Source organism: Podarcis liolepis, assembly GCF_965112155.1.
Source record: "Podarcis liolepis genome assembly, chromosome: 4".
Taxonomy (NCBI): domain Eukaryota; kingdom Metazoa; phylum Chordata; class Lepidosauria; order Squamata; family Lacertidae; genus Podarcis; species Podarcis liolepis.
The window spans coordinates 48,690,498-48,707,087 of record NC_139558.1 but is presented as its reverse complement, the minus strand read 5'-3'; the positions used below and the strand labels follow the sequence as shown (position 1 = coordinate 48,707,087).

Sequence of the window (16,590 nt, the reverse complement as noted above, 5' to 3'; positions counted from 1 at the left end):
TACATAGATGGAAGGATTACAAGAGGACAGTATTTTATGTCTACCTGCTGCTTACTGTGAGGTCAGTTCTTCAAATTTTTATTACTAGAATCTTGCATAAACCTTTGAGTTAAAATTTCATTTCCAAGTACACAAAGGGAAGTTGTGGGCCATGGTCGTCTTTATTCATTGTACAGTTTATGTTTTGTTTCTTTGTTATACCTCTCAAAAGACAATGCTTTTTAATACACATATATAAATAAATAAATATATATATATATAATGTTATTTACTTTTATATATGGAAGAACTGTATATCATTTGTGCATAGATACTACATGCCTTGCATATTGAACACATGGCATTTTAAAACTTTATATAGAATTGTGTGTATCTCAAAACTTTGGGTTTGAGCAGATATTTTCTTTTGGAAATACTTTTCATAGAAGGTAAGGTAAATGAAGTAGCTCTTATTGTGAGGTGTCTTTCTTCCCCATATCAATTCTCTTTCTAGCGTGCAATGATGCGCTTCTCAGAGTTGGAGATGAAAGAGAGAGAAGGCCACGTAGCAACCAAAGACCCGGAGGTCTGCAGATTCAACCAAGCAGACTGGGAAAACTTGAAAGGAAATAATGAAAAGAAACCTAAGTCTGTCACTTTGGAAGATGCCATTGCTGGGCAAAATGACAATGACAGATGTAAGCAAAGTTTTTATATGCCTTTTTGAAATTTCTGTGTGCCTCCTGTAGTCATTTAGAGCAAAACATGGCGATGCCATTACAGTGGTACCTCGGGTTACATACGCTTCAGGTTACAGGCTCCGCTAACCCAGAAATATTACCTCGGGTTAAGAACTTTGCTTCAGGATGAGAACAGAACACTGTGGCGGCGGTGCAGCAGTAGCAGGAGGCCCCATTAGCTAAAGTGGTGCTTCAGGTTAAGAACAGTTTCAGGTTAAGAACGGACCTCCGGAACGAATTAAGTACTTAATCTGAGGTACCACTGTACGTAGATGTTAAAGCATTCAGCTCCAAAAAGCTGCTGCACAGTCATAGCAATACCTACTGGGTGATATACAACATTAGTCATAGAGTAGACCATTTGATAACAGTAGATGTCAGTGGGTCTTCTCTGAATATGACTAATGTTGCATATCGCCCACTAAGTTTCCCTTGACAAGAAGTGAAAACAAGTTTCTTTCATGTAAACATTTGTCAACTGCAGCTCATCGTTTGTGTAGCTTAAAAGTTGCGTCGGTCTTAGTGTGGCTTCTCTGTTGTCTTAAGCAGGGAGAAAGGAAGACAGGTAATGGGAGGGTTGAGCTAAGTCATATAATCAGAAAACCTTCCATTTAGTTATTTGAAGAGTGTGAACGTTAACATTGTGTGTGTCTTGTTGCTTTTTTTGCAGAAAGCCACTGCAGTGTGGTGATCTGTATTGTGTAGTAGAAGCCTGCCCTCTCCCTCCATATCAGCAAACTGTTCTGTGCACAAATTTTCCATTCATAGGCTTGTCAACTTCCATCAGACTAGTAAAGAATAAAACTATGCCATGAATCAACAGGGCCAGCTGGTGTGGCAGCACCGTAGTTCTGAACTCCTGCCAGCACTGCTGCTTGCTGCTTACCAGGGTGATGTGGGAGCTGGGCAGTGGTGACGCCAACGCAGCCTGGCCATACTGGTGGAGGCAATCTAGTGCCCCAACAGCTGCCCATTACCTTTTAAAATTGGGGGTGATTTGTTCTTGATTTTGGCTGTATTCTTCCCACCATTAGAATGGAAGAAGTACCTGCTAATTTCTAGTGATTTCAGCAGCAGTAAGTGTGCAATGAACAAAAAGATTGGAGGGTTTGCCGCCTCAGTGTATCCAAGCCTCTTCAGATGTGATAACCTATTACTTCTCCCTTCCCACAAACTTGCTAATAGAAAAATGGGTGTTCTTTAGAGTGTGTGTAACTTTGTGGGGGCTGGTCTGCCATGGCTTGTAAACTGAGTCAATAAGAGATGTTAGTTACAAGTTGCTAAGTTGCCATCTCATAATGGGTTGGCCACAAATTCATATATTCATCTATAAAATCCAGATCTACAGGCAACGATTTGTGCGCTTCCAATTGATGCGCAACTGCGCATGCGTGCCTGGGAAAAGGGGGCAGGGTGGGGGCATAACAGAGTGGAGCAGGCTTATGTGCGCTTCAGCAATGTGGGGGGGGGGGGCAGGCAGGAACGTAACCCCTGTTGTTGCCTGTATTTGATAAACACTGTTAATCCAGCATAGAACAAGGTTGGGGAGCGCTTGGCTAGGCTAAGACTCTTGAAGAAGGTCTTCTCTTCTCGGCTATGCTCAGCAGAGTTCAGGTAGTTGAAGAATGCATCCTAGGCTTCCTTCTGAACCTGGAGACCTGATGCCCCATTCTGCTTGCTCCTCCTCCTCCTTTTTGTGGCTTCCTTCAGTTTCAGTAACTGCTTGTGTTTCAGTGCACTCCCCATGAGCCCTGAAAACTCAAAAGTGCTGTTCAGTTAAAAGGAAAGCAGTTGCAGTCTGTGTCTATTCCCCCAGCTGATACGGTGGGTGGAGGGGCGAGTCATACACAACTTCATCAAGCAATAGGGTGAAGGGAAGAGCTGTCTTTTTCAGAGACAGCTGGAGCCCAAGAAACTAATGGTGTGAGGAAGGAAGGGAAGGAGAAATCAGGGTTTGAATAAAAGAAGGAAGGAGACAAACATGGAGGTTGATTGGGTGCATAGCATGCTGCAGGGAGGCAAACATAAGTTTTGTGAAGGGAGCACCATGTCGCTGTGATCCTGCGGGTGCGGATGTGAGGACGAATTCTGTTGGAATGGGTTATCTAGGGACACGATTCAGGTTATTTACTCTACTGCAACTGTTCTTCTACGCATGCGCAAGTGTCAAGCTTTATGTAAGATTGACCGTAACTTGACACTTTACGTTATCCAGCAGCGGCATTTTTTTCTTCCAAGTTGACATTTACTCCTTGCTATGATGCCTCATTCTTCAAGGCTCCATTGTTTCAAAGCCAATGAAATCTTTGGGATGTTGTTGTTACTAAAATTATTTATTATTATTGACAACACCAACAACATCTCAAAGATTTCAGTTGTTGCTATTACTATTATTATTTATTATTGGGTGGTTTGTTTGTTTTTTAAAAAACGGAGCGGCCAAAACAAAATCAGAGTGGAATTCAAACCCAATGAACACCAGGCAGTATAAACAGTTTTTACAGCCTGCCTAAAACTAGGGAGCGAGTGCCACAAATAGGACGCACCAATCTCTCTTGAGGATGGAACATACAACAGGGTCCCTGAAAATGAAAATGGGCATTGTATGTTTTCTGTTATTTTCATTTGCTTTTGCAAAAGGTGAGAGGGGTGGAGTATCTGCACTTTTAGGTTTGCTGTGAACTAAGAGGATTTTATCAGTTCTTTAAAATCTGCAGTATTTAGAACACCTGTGTGCAAGAAGCAAATGGTTGATAAAATGGATTACACTATGTCTTGGAGCCAGATTACACATTGCTGTTGCCAGGGGATTGGCATCCTGTGGCAAGGTCTTCATTTCCTGTGGCTATTAGATTCAGCTGTACTCACTGCATCAATCAGGGCCATCAGGAGAATCTTCCTGCTTCTGCTCCACGTAATTGGTGGCCATTGAAGGGGGAGGGGCAGGATAGCTCACTACCTGATTATCTTGATGCACATAGTAAATACTATCAAATGTTATCCTTGCAGGGAGGCAAAGGTGCCATAGGGTTACTGATCCCCACAGAGACTGTCCTATATAGCTCGGTTCTTAACTTCCATGTAATGTGATTAACTTCAAGTTACTTTGTTTTTTTTAAATATAATAATATTTATTACTTTTCCAACAATTTAAACACTACCAAAAAAGGAACAATACAATACAATACAAAAACACTACATAAACTAACAAAACAAAACAAAACAAAAAAACACATCAAACAACATCAAATCAACATCAGTTTCAATATCTTATCTTTCATTCACTTATTTCAACGACCTCCTCACACCTCCCTTTTTGTATTCCACTTCTATTAATTGTTTCAGCAATTCCTTTCCATCTTCCTCTTGTTTTCTATCCTATAATTATCTTAACACATTCTGACCTTATTTTTCCCTTTAATACTCTATTAATCTATTTATACTTAATTCCTTATAACATTTCTACTAAAGCCATATAACTTCATTCCAACATTTTTCTAACATTCATTAATTTTACAGTATTTCTGTAAATAGTCTCTAAACTTTTTCCAGTGTTCTTCCACCGACTCTTCTCCCTGGTCTCGGATTCTGCCAGTCATTTCCGCCAGTTCCATATAGTCAATCAACTTCATCTGCCATTCTTCCTGGGTGGGTAAATCTTGTGTCTTCCAATACTTCGCGATAAGTATTCTTGCTGCTGTTGTTGCATACATAAAAAAAAATTCCTTCCTTCTTTGGCACCATTTGGCCGACCATGCCCAGGAGAAAGGCCTCTGGTTTCTTCAGGAAAGTATATTTAAATACCTTTTTCATTTCGTTATAAATCATCTCCCAGAATGTCTTAATCCTTGGGCATGTCCACTAAAGGTGAAAGAATGTGCCTTCAGTCTCGTTACATTTCCAACATTTATTGTCGGGCAAATGATAAATTTTTGCAAGCTTGACTGGTGTCATGTGCCACCTATAAATCATTTTCATTAAATTTTCTCTTAGGGCATTGCATGCCGTAAATTTCATACCTGTGGTCCATAACTGTTCCCAGTCAGCCATCATTATGTTATGTCCAACATCTTGTGCCCATTTAATCATAGCTGATTTCACCATTTCATTCTGAGTGTTCCATTTCAACAGCAAGTTATACATTCTTGACAAATTCTTGATTTTTGGATCTAGCAATTCTGTTTCCAATTTTGATTTTTCCACCTGGAAACCAACTTTTTTGTCCAAACTTCAAGTTACTTTGAGGTGGCAGTTTGTGATTTTTGTTTATGTGTGGACTGATAAGGTGTTTACAAAATAAAAGTTTTGTGCACGTCACAGGGCTTAGCTTTGCAAAAAAGTTTCAACACACAAAGGCTGGAATCTTGTCAATTCTGTTCTGCTTAGGCCTTAGGGAATAGTCATACAGTGGTACCTCAGAAGTTGAATGGAATCAAAGCACAGCTTCTGATTGGCTGCAGGAAGCTCTTGGATTGGCTTGCAGCCAACCGGAAGCCGCAGAAGCCACATTGGACATCCGGGTTCCAAAGGACATTTGCAAACCAGAACACTTACTTCTGGGTTTGCGGCGTTCGGGAGCCAAAACGTTTGACTCGCAAGGCATTTGCGAACCAAGGTATGACTGCATTGATTCCAGCAAAATGAAAAAATGAGGCTCCTGCAGACTAAGCCGTCTGAAGGTGGTAAAGGAAGGCTGATTGCATAAAGTTTTTAAAAATTAATAAACATATTAAAACCAATGTGGTAGACGAGATGTTTAAAAGTGCATTTTTCTTTGATGTGGTGATGTCTATGGTTACTATGCCTGCAAAGCACGGAAAGTTTTCAGAGCATCACTACAAAAGTTTGCCACGTCTATTCACTTTTTGCTCCTTGCAACAGCAGCTAGTCAAGACAGCTGAGCAGCAAGCCTTTAGTGTTAGTTTTTTGGTACTTCAGGGCATTTTGAACCCAAGCACCTGACATTCATCATGCCAATTGGCATAAGTACCTGATATAGTCAGAAAGTTTTCAGGTTCAGCTTTTCCCATGGAGAGTTGCTGTTATTCAGTTGATCAGTGTCTTACATCTAATGTTACCATGTTTATAGTCGGCCTTGAGAGCCTTAAATCTGGATAACATTTTGATCTTTAGTAGCATAGCTGGGAGCTTAACAAAACATTGCAGTGTGGAGTAGTCCTATTCAGGATTCCAGCCAGCCATGTCTCTCCCAAAGGTCTCCATTCTGCCTGTTCCCCAATTTTCTGACCCTCGCCAGACATTAATTATTTTGTGGCCATTGAGCAAGCTCTGTCCTTGTTGGGATGTTTTGGGTGGTTTTTCAGTCCCTTCCTCCCCCGCCCCCTAAATATTTTTGTTGTATGTCCACAAACCTTGGGGCTTCCACAAGCCTTTTGATATCTCCCTCTTGTGTGTGGATGGCGGTTCTTTTGGCTACATAAAGATAGGTCCTGAGAGTTCACTATTCTTATGTACAATGTGACTTGGAAAAGAGGTTTAACACATACAACAGAATGGATTGTACACAAACTACAGTGAGGTGAGGTTTCTTTTTTGAAGGTTTTTCTATGTGTAAAAAGACCCTCAAATACAATGGTCTACAATTAGAAAACTATAGAGGCCAGTGAAATCCTTTCTCTCTACTATGTTAGTTTTCCCCCCCTGTGAGGTAGGGGCATTTACAAATGGTAACTTCACTTGCCATCTGAAGTGCTATATTATAGTCCACTTTACCACTTAATTCTGCTGCCTGTTACGTTCTGGACTGGTAGATTTCTTTGCTTTGCTTTTTTCGTTTATAGACCTGAGATTGGACAGAATGTTCTCAGGCCCTTATGGGAACTGTTAGCTGCCTCCTTTGGGGCTCTTACATACCTATGGCAAACTTTATTATTATTATTATTTTTAAAAAAATCCAAGTTAAAAATAAAAAATCCTGGTAAAAAGCATTCTTTTCTCCACCTTTCCCCCCCAAATACCAGCAAAACAAAGTTAGATGTGATAGTAAAAGACTGAGTACTGGTGATTTTCCTTATCTCTGACCGAAGTGGAATTAGCTGAGGCTTTGGCATGTCTTAAGTTCTCCAAGGGAAGATTCTTGCCAAAGCAGGAAGTCTGTGGAGAAGTAAGGTGCCCCATTGGTTCTCAGTGCTGCTAATTACCTGAACACAGGTGGTCCTTTTTCGTACATTTGTGGGCCCACTCTATACATGCAGCCGCGTGAGTGATTAGTGAGCGGGGCGCGAAACCTATGAGGTCCAGGTGTTTTTTTTAAAAAAAACTCCATAGGAACCCTTTTTTCAGTGCAGAGTTGTGTTGGCTGAGTAAACCCTTTGGGGAGCCACTTGCTCAAGCATCTTCCAACTAGGATTAGGTGGTGCTAGAGGCCAGCCACTTGGCTCACGGCAGCAGACCTGAAATGGTGAGAGGGAAAGTCTAGGCTAGGAAGCGATTGCATGTCTGCAGGTAACTGTCTGTACTTCCCTTCCTTACAGCAAGAGTAGTTGGGCTACTGTGAACTTATATGAGTGGAGTCTTTTGTGGTGTGCATGTGGAACTGCCACACTCAGGCAGAGTCTCATTCAAGCAAGCAAAATGCTGGGGAGGTCGAAGCATCTGCCTGCTCAAGTGCAGCCTAGAACATGCCTAATATAGTGGAAGAAAGGCTGTAACACTTGCCGGCAGTTTGAGTCAGGTTTCTGCAATGCCCAACTCCTAGGTCTGGTTGCTAAGTTTAAATGGTCTGAATAAAAGCAGTGGCTCTCATAGGATTGGTCAAAGTATTAATTTCTGTTTTCTAGATTCATCCTTAATAATCAGTTAATTATTTTCATTCTCATAAGTGCGCTCTGAATGTTTTTTCTGGTGCAGTGGTGCAAAACAATTTACAGCAATGTTCATTGTGCTGCCTGCAGACGGATTGGTGCAAATTTATTTCATTTTAAATAATATTTATCCATGCATCAGCATGTACTGAAGCGGACTTAGAACTGAGGCACAGAGAGAAAGTTTCCTAAAACAATTGATTCATCTGACCTCCAGGATATTTCCACTGCATTTGAAAATGCGTAGCAATTCTCTACCGGTGAATTGCATAATTTTTTTTGGGGGGGGGGGTAGAGGGCCAAATGGTGCCAGGTACATCCAACCTGAAAATGCGAAAACCGAAATGAGAGGCAAGCCTCTGTATTCTTTTTTCCAGGGAGTTTAAAAATCAGGAGGAATGGGGAGAGCCATAGCAAAAACTGCTTTGTTGCCAAGGAGACTTGTAAACGTTGCTATGGAGAGCTTCTTTGCCACAAATGTGATAAATTATGGGATGTGTTCAGCAGAGGAATGATTTAAGCAGCCTGGGATATGGATCCATTTGAAATGGGCATGGCGGCTTAATAGTGCTAAAAGGAAGTGTCATTCGTTCTTTGAGAAATACTATAATTTTTAGGCATCCTGACCCTTTTTAAAGCTTTAGCTGCTGCAGCATGACCACTCTTCTGCACCAAAGAAACCTAAAGTGGGACAACTAGTGGAACAATGAATCTTCCCCGCAGGCCATGTAGCAAAAGCAGTGAGATCCATAACCCTTTTCCTATTTGTTTTGGAAAGCAGAGTGCTGAAGTATAGGATGATTCCTAAACTACCTGTCTGCTGCAAGAAATAAATTAACCAATTAAAAAGCTCTTGCAAGGACCAAGTACTCATTTGCAGAGGAAGCTCTGGCTGGGTCTCTGCATGATTCACTGCTGTGGACTTGCCTCCTTCCAATCAGCCTCTGCTGATTGGCAAGTGATCCTCTTGCATCTCTGCCTCAGATGTCATTGGATCTTTCAATCATTCCTCATGCAGAAATTCAGCAGCATTACTCAAGCTCAAGAGGAGGCTACCAATTGCATCTTTGCAAGAGTTGCTGCTCTAAGCTGGCCCTTCTGGTCAAGAAGCACCCCTGGCTTCATGACCCTGTTGAGATAAAGGCATAGTTTCCAGTGAGGGGGATAATTGTTACTCCTGCCTTCAACCCCTAAAGAAGTAAACATTTTTCAGGTGTAAGGGTGATGTATATCAACTTTAATTCAGGAGATAAGTGTTGTTCAACTACCAGGATGTAAGAAAACATTGGAGTAGATGATTTTAAAATGCACTTGTTGTTTAAAATGAATTTATGAACAGTGGGTATAATGTACGACAAGCAGAAGAGAAATGCTTATATCTGTCAGGCTGTTAGGAATTATATTGAGAATGAATCCGTAGCATGTTGGAGATATCTGGATTCCTCAACCCAAACTTCTTTATTTTTAACCCAAGAATTTAGGAGATTTGGGTGAGTGGGTGGGAACTAAATTATGATCTTTACATTTGACATTGTGCCTCTGATATTTTCCATTCATTCTACAATAAGTTCAACCTGTCTAGGAATATTTTTCCAGGGCTGTCATTCTCTTTCTGCTGCTTTATAAGGTTCATGAGGAAGAGACATACACAGAAGTTGTTCATTCTTTTGGGAGGAACAGACTAATTGAGTGCTTCTCCATTGCTCTGACAGATACTTTTCATTTATCTCATTTTGGGAAGATCAAGGCCATTTTGGGGAGATTGCTCAGAATGAACAAGACTGTTAAGCACCATGAAAATGCAAAGTGACAAACATTTATTTGTCTTGCATGCTTGCAAGTGATAAAAAAAGCCAAATCCATGATTTGTTGTGGAGGAAGAAATAAACAAAAGTGGAAACATCCTGCATGTGGCAGAAGTATAGGATAGCTGATAGTTTGTATTCCTTCATGTAGGGCTTGGAATAGGGATGTATTACTCTGTCAATTTCGGTTTCTTATTTTTCCAGTCTTAAATTCTGTTTGGCCAATTTCTGTTGTCATTCATGTGTGGTTTTTTTTAATTTGCAAGAAATAAGTTATCTTACTATACATATTTTTTGCAAGCACTTTCCCCACAGGTAATACATTTTTAATGTTATCTTCACTAACGTAAGCATTTTTGTTTGTGCTTTTCTCAATACACATTTTTGTATGCATATTTTGGTTGGAGAGCTGCACTGTAAAATTCAGAAAAGCATGAAATTTCATGAGTAGTTGTGCTTTGGTTTTCATAAGGATTCAGGAAGTGAAAATTAGTTTCAAACCAAACAAATTTCTCCCCTATCCCTAGACCTGGGTAATATATTTATTATACCTATTCGATAGATAAGACGTGACTTTCAGTGCATACTCTGAAGTAAACCCTATTGAGTTCAATGGGGCTTACTTCTAGGTAAGTGTCATAGGATTGCAGTTTGGGTCCCGTTTATTTCCAGTGCAGATACGAGTGCATGTGAATGGTATGTAGTCCTAGGGTATTTACTCTGGTGTAAGTTTCCCTGAGAAGTAACTTCCATTAAATTCAGACCCATAGGAATGTAGTCTACGTTGGGCTTAGCTGTGACTAACATAGGCTGGCTTTTGCCAATTGTTATATACTTTTGTATGAGGACACTGGATAATTTTAGAGTCTGGGTGGTCTAATAACATTTCCTAAAGAAGTTCCCCGGGTCAGAACTAAACTGAAGAAAGGAAACATGTCTGCTACCATGTTTGAAGAAGATAAAGGGCATTTTTATAATGAAGTGAACTTGCTTGTTTTCTGTTCACATATACTTTAAAGGTAAAGGTACCCCTGACCATTAGGTCCAGTCGTGAACAACTCTGGGGTTGCGACGCTTATCTCGCTCTATAAGCCGAGGGAGCCGGCGTTTGTCCGCAGACAGCTTCCAGGTCATGTGGCCAGCAAGACTTAAGCTGCTTCTGGCGAAACTAGAGCAGTGCACGGAAACACTGTTTATCTTCCTACTGGAGTGGTACCTATTATCTACTTGCACTTTGATGTGCTTTCGAACTGCTAGGTGGGCAGGAGCTGGGACCGAACAATGGGAGCTCACCTTGTCGTGGGGATTCAAACCGCCGACCTTCTGATTGGCAAGTCCTAGGCTCTGTGGTTTAGACCACAGCGCCACCCGCGTCCCCTTCACGTATACTTAAGGCAAAGTTACAAATTATTTGTTGCTCCAAGTATGATAAGTGTACTCTGGGCAATAAACAGTCCTTGAAGTAGACTATTTTCATTCTTGCTGTGGAATGCAAGGTCGTATTTTAGTTTCTGTGTTATCATGGTTGGACTGAAGCTGGAAAATGCATGCAATTTGTGGTGGTAGATTTGGAATGCAAGAAAGACCTGAAATGGCCTTATCCTGAGGAGTTGTAAGGAAAGCTTGCATGAAACACACACATGCAGCAGATGGTTACTTGACTTCACCATCTCTGTAAATTCAGGGTCTCCTTTTTGCCTGGTTTTTAGATGTAGGGAATTCCCAGATTGTTAAAGGAGGGAAATGACCTTGTTTTAGGCTGATATTCCTGTGTGCTTTCTTATCTGTAAGAAGAACTGTCTTTGATTTAAAGCTCCCCTCCTCCCCAAACAGATTCTCAGTAGGTAGCAAACTGGTACGGAATGCTAATAAAAAAGTTTAGTGAAGTCATCTTCTATCAGGCTCTTGTGGTAGAACAGAAACTTTCCCCCTATATTTGACTTCTTGGTTGCTGGACTTATCAGTCAGTCAGTTGGGTTTTGTTTTGTTTTTAGCCCTATTTCAATTTCACATAGAGACTGGTTTGTTGACCAAATCCCTGTGTGTATTCCTGCCCCCCCCCCCACTCCCTTTGGGCCCTTCTGTTACTGCTGATTCTGAACTGCAAGTGTAGCACACATGTGGGCATAATGTGTTTTCTAAAAATCCACTCTTGATAGAATGGGGGTTAGGGGTTGGTCCAAACACCTGAACTTGTTTTAGAAACTGGACTTAGGATTTGGGTTAGAGATGTGAATCAGCCTAAGTGAGAAGGTGGTGCCATCAGAGGAAATGGTAGAGAACCTATTCAGCAGATTTTTGTTATGGTTCAGGTCAAAAACAGGTTAACAGCCTGGAGTGTAATCCATCTGAGGTCCACTGGAGCTCTTGTTATTCAAGACCCATTGGAACTAATGATAGTTATATGGGAGCTGTGCTTGATGGTTGTATGCCTTAGTGTTTCGTTTAAATGGTTGGTCTATTAGTTTAAGCTTGGTTTGCAAAATTCTTATGTAACTATGAATTAATACTCCAGAGTATGGGTAGGCAAACTAAGGCCTGGGGGCTGGATCCGGCCCAATCGCCTTCTGAATCCAGCCCACGGACGGTCCAGGAATCAGTGTGTTTTTACCTGAGTAGAATGTGTCCTTTTATTTAAAATGCAACTCTAGGTTATTTGTGGAGCATAGGAATTCGTTCATCCCACCCCCAAATATAGTCCGGCCCCCCACAAGGTCTGAGAGACAGTGGACCCAGCCTCCTGCTGAAAAAGTTTGCTGACCCCTGCTCTAGAGTCATATTTCAGGTTTACTTATAATCTTCAAATCATGAACGTTTCTCTGGGCTAGCAACATCCCAATCCTCTAAATATTTGCAAGAAGCTTGCTTGTATTCACTAATGAGGCTTTATACAAAATTAGAGCGAATGCTTTCTTCCAGCATCCATCAATAGAACATCAAATAATAAAGACTATGAAATACCACCAGTCAAGTCTTTATACCAGAGGAAAAATAAGTCTTAGTATTTTCCTTCTTTCCAAGTTTGCAGATCCAAACGTTTTGTAGATTTGATCCAGGGTTGTGTGCCTTGCTCATCATTTTTTAATGCAAACAAAATTTTATACCTCATTTTCTTCATTATCTGTAAAAGATCTTATATTTCAGCAAAATCACACATGCTAAAAAAAGGAAGTTTCATTTTGTGTGGCATCTTGAGATATACACCCCCTTTAAAAAAAAAAAATCACACTAAGAACCGCCTAGAACTGTGTTAAGGGAAACACCTGTTTAGATTGCTGGTCATCATGAGTTCATCAAAGCTAATGTTTGGAGCATGATGTTGTTCTCTTCACCCTATAATCTCAATACATGTTGAACCCTTCCTATAAACCAGTCCCAGGCAAACCTTGTTTCAATGTACTGTAACTAAAAATATTATGATAGGAGGGTAACCTAGTCCTATTAATCTACTGTCAGTTTTATCTGCATGTAAATCTAACTCATAATAATAGCAACAACACTAAATATTGTGTAGATTCTTGTGCTTTGACATCATCAAGTTTCAATGTAAACGAGCTGCTCCTGTAAATTGGCTCAGTTTAACCCTCACTGTTTTATAATCTTCCTTTGCTGGGTTTCAAAACTCATTTCAGTCTGCTTTTTGAAGTAGCAGGTGTCAGGCAAACTTTTAAGAAGGGGGCTGATGGAAGGAGAAGATAAGGCAGGCAGCAAAATGGAAGAGGAGGAAGTTAAGCGGGTGATAAGATTGATGGGATAAATTAGAGGAGGAATGTGCGGGAGGGTGGGAACAAAGGAGACCAGAGGCAGATACATGAGAAGAGGGCTCCGGCTGCATCCTTTAAAAAATCCTTATCTACAGAGAAAGATAATGTGGGAAGGGCAAAGAAGCTTTAACAGGATTGCACAGGGGGGAAAAAGTTTTTAAAATTTAAAAATTCAAGGTTCAAGGCATGGGATCCTTCTTATGCATTGTTGATAAACAACTTTGATTTTTTTAGGTCTAGTTCAGAAATGTTTGTCTGTTGGTTGAAGACTGTGGTTTTTGTTATATTGTATATATCCTTGACTAAGGTTAAGCATAACCTTGAGGATACAAAATGTCAGCCAGGTTTTCAAGGCCTGCTGCACAAAAGGAAGAGAGTTGTAGACTTTTTGAAGACGAGTGGCATTGCAGTATGTTAACTGCACTACTAAATCCCCGAATACGTGGATACTGGTGGGGTCATAGGTCAGAGAGGGCCACCTTCAGCGTCAGCCTAATTTCATGCAGGCTGCAGGGGCGGGAAGCAGAGAGAGTGAGCAAATCGGATTGGCCCTTCTCCCTTTTCACTCTGGCCCTCAGTATGTGGCCCCTGATTAATTACTCTCCAGGGAACGTGACTCTCAACAGAAAAGGGTTTCCCATCCCTGCAATAAGTGTGTCCAGCAGTTCAGGTTATGGTGTATCGTCACACGTCTTTCATTCCCTGGGTTTGCAAATTGAACTTGGAGCCACTAGAATTAATTCATGACAACTGGTTATTTTGCATCATGAGAAAAACAATATTTTGCATCATACCTACTTTTCCTAGTGAAATACCAGCAATATTAGTGTACGTCTAATTTTCCTGTTGGTCCTTGATGTAATAATATTCATCCTTACCAAAATCCATAGTTGTGTCTAAACTTTTTCATCTACTTCGTAAATTCTCTTTACAAGCACGCACTTGGTGCTACAATTGCTCCGAAGAGATGGAAGCAATTGCACAAGATGCTCGTTGAGTTAGTGATGTGGTAACCCTTTTTGTTTTTTGTTTTGTTTTAAATGAAGGTGATTTTCATAATACAGAGAGCACCCAGGACCACGGTTTTGAAGTTCCTGAGGAGAAAGGTCCTCCAGCAGACAGTTGTGTGGAAAGACTTACTGTATATGAAAAGGCCAGCGACCAGTCTGCAGAAGATGTCAACCAGGCCCTGTGCCCCCACCAGGACAGGAAGCGTAAACATTCTGGTGAGAAAATGCAGAACGATGGAAGCCTTAAAGAAAACTTTGTAGAGGAGCAGGAAGATGAATTTGCATCAAAAGCAAAAAAGAGGAAAAACTCCAAAGGTAACCCGGCCAAGTTGGTCATTCTTTAAGGCATGGCTTGTGAAGTGAACACTCTTTGGATTAACCTATGTCCATTTATGACCTGTGTTGTGCCAATCCCAAATCCTCACCTGAATTATGTTTGGGTACCTACAAGGTACAAGAATAGTCATTGGACAACGTAATCTTTGGCCAATGCAAATTGCTGTAGTGCATGCAAACCCCTCCTGAGCTAATCTTTTAAAAATGCATAGTGTGGTGGTGAAGCTGAAACAATCTGCCCCACAAGTGAACTATAGCTTTTGTTTCAAGTTGAGGGCCTTTTGATTAATTTTTAGTTATTTTTCCATTAGATGACTGGCCTGAGAGGGAAATGACAAACAATTCCTCTAACCACTTAGAAGAGCCCAATTGTAATGAGGTGACCAACCTGAAGGTGTGCATTGAATTAACAGGGCTCCATCCCAAAAAGCAGCGTCACCTGCAGCATCTTAGGGAACTGTGGGAGCAGCAGGTGTCACCAGAGAGATCCCCACCCGGCAAGTTGGGCCGGCAAAGCAGGAAAGATTTAGCTGAGGCTGTTCAGCCAGAGGCCACTGCAAAGGTCAAAGACTGCACAGAAGAAAGGCACACCAAGAAAAGGTCAGAGGTCAAAAGCAATAGAAGTTGGTCTGAAGAGTCCCTCAAAACAAGTGACAATGAACAAGGTATGCAGAGATTACTAGGGAAATCTAGCATTACTTAGTGACGCATGCTGCCACCAGTGCTAAGAAGCTGTCAGTAGTTTTTTGGGTAGAAGTTTTATATTATATTATATATAATATAAAATTTTACTATGATCATATAAAGGACTTAAAGTGCCACTATTAAACCACTTATGCTTGTTTTGCCAAATCTGTAGTGTGTGGTGCTAATTGTGTTTTAATGCCACATCCTAGATGTGTGTGCTGTCTGTGTCGTGTGATTCCCTCCCCGCTTCAAATTGGGGGGGGGGGGGAGAGAGAGAATACCAAAAACCTAAAATATTTTTGTCTGTAGGTTCTTTTTGGTCATTTTTGCTTTTTGATATTCTTAACAGTTTTTGACTTCATAACAGTCCCCCCTTCATCTTTACCAGTCAGGAATGATTTTGATTTCATAACAATTTTTGACACATATGAATGAGTGTAGATTAAGGAAGATAGTATGAAGAGTACTGCGTCTTTTAACCACTTGTGGGAATTCACTGCTCCATTAGGTTTGAACTTCTGAGTTAATTTTTTCCTGCTCTGGAAAGCTGGAGGGAAGAAAGAGGTCTCCTTGTGTTCCATTCTCTTTATGACAGGAAAGGTGCACAGGTGTCTTTTCCCAAATCTTTTCCGCTTTGTGGTTAAATGCAGACTAGCTGAGTTCTTCTACCTAGCCTGCTTTACCACTTCTTTCTTCTCTTTCCTAATTAGTCGTCGTCAGTTTTGTATGTGCTGCATCTTCTACACATAGATTGTATTAAAAACCAGTTCACAGGAAATAAAATGACAATTTAAATATAATGACAAGCAACGTAGCTGTCATACACAATAAAAATCTGTAGAAACCTACTATAACATTGAAATATAAGATTTCATCTCCAACTGGGAGCAGGTCTTTGGGAAAGAGCTTCTGAGGGTCAAATTATATGTTATGTTAAATTCTTGTTTAACCCTTTCTCCTTGCACTGTTGTTCTGACTAATATCGCTCCTCAGAGCTGCTATAGGTACCAACAGCAGGTTCCCTGTAAGAGCAAATAGCAGCTGGAGAAGGGAGGGATTTTAATCAGGACCGTGGTGCAGGGGGAAAGGGTCAATGCCCTTCCCATGTGCTGTACTCCAGATCGCAGCTGCTGTGTCTTAAAATAAAAACAAAACCTGAAACATATTAAATCAAATCATGCATTTAATGTAACACATAGTTTGGCCTCTACCATTTCAGACCGTGATAGGCAGAGTTTTGGTTTTTTGTTTTTATATGGGAGAAAATTCTGTTATTGAGAGCAGAGATCTGAATCGTTGAATGTTCTCCCATACAAAAAGACTCCCTGCGCCCGGAAAGCAATCATATGGAAAACGAGCCTTCTTTGCAACATGCTAGTTTTCCAGGTATGGGGAGATTTATTTATTTTTGGAACAGAGGAACATTGAAGTGCAAGCCCCTACTT

The 16,590-nt window shown here is 40.8% G+C and overlaps 1 protein-coding gene across 26 annotated transcripts in view; it reads left to right on the top strand.

Annotated features, from left to right (window-relative positions):
* BCOR (BCL6 corepressor) overlaps positions 1-16,590 on the top strand; it is an 86,526-nt gene that overhangs the window by 47,501 nt on the left and 22,435 nt on the right. For 8 of the 26 annotated variants that reach the window (XM_083498365.1, XM_083498343.1, XM_083498354.1 and 5 more), the window contains exons 5-8: positions 8-61; positions 494-677; positions 14,159-14,437; positions 14,770-15,123. In XM_083498365.1, the coding sequence (XP_083354491.1) occupies positions 8-61; positions 494-677; positions 14,159-14,437; positions 14,770-15,123 (871 nt within the window). The remainder of the gene's footprint in view (positions 1-7; positions 62-493; positions 678-14,158; positions 14,438-14,769; positions 15,124-16,590) is intronic. The other 18 variants (XM_083498352.1, XM_083498353.1, XM_083498355.1 and 15 more) reach the window with 5 other exon arrangements.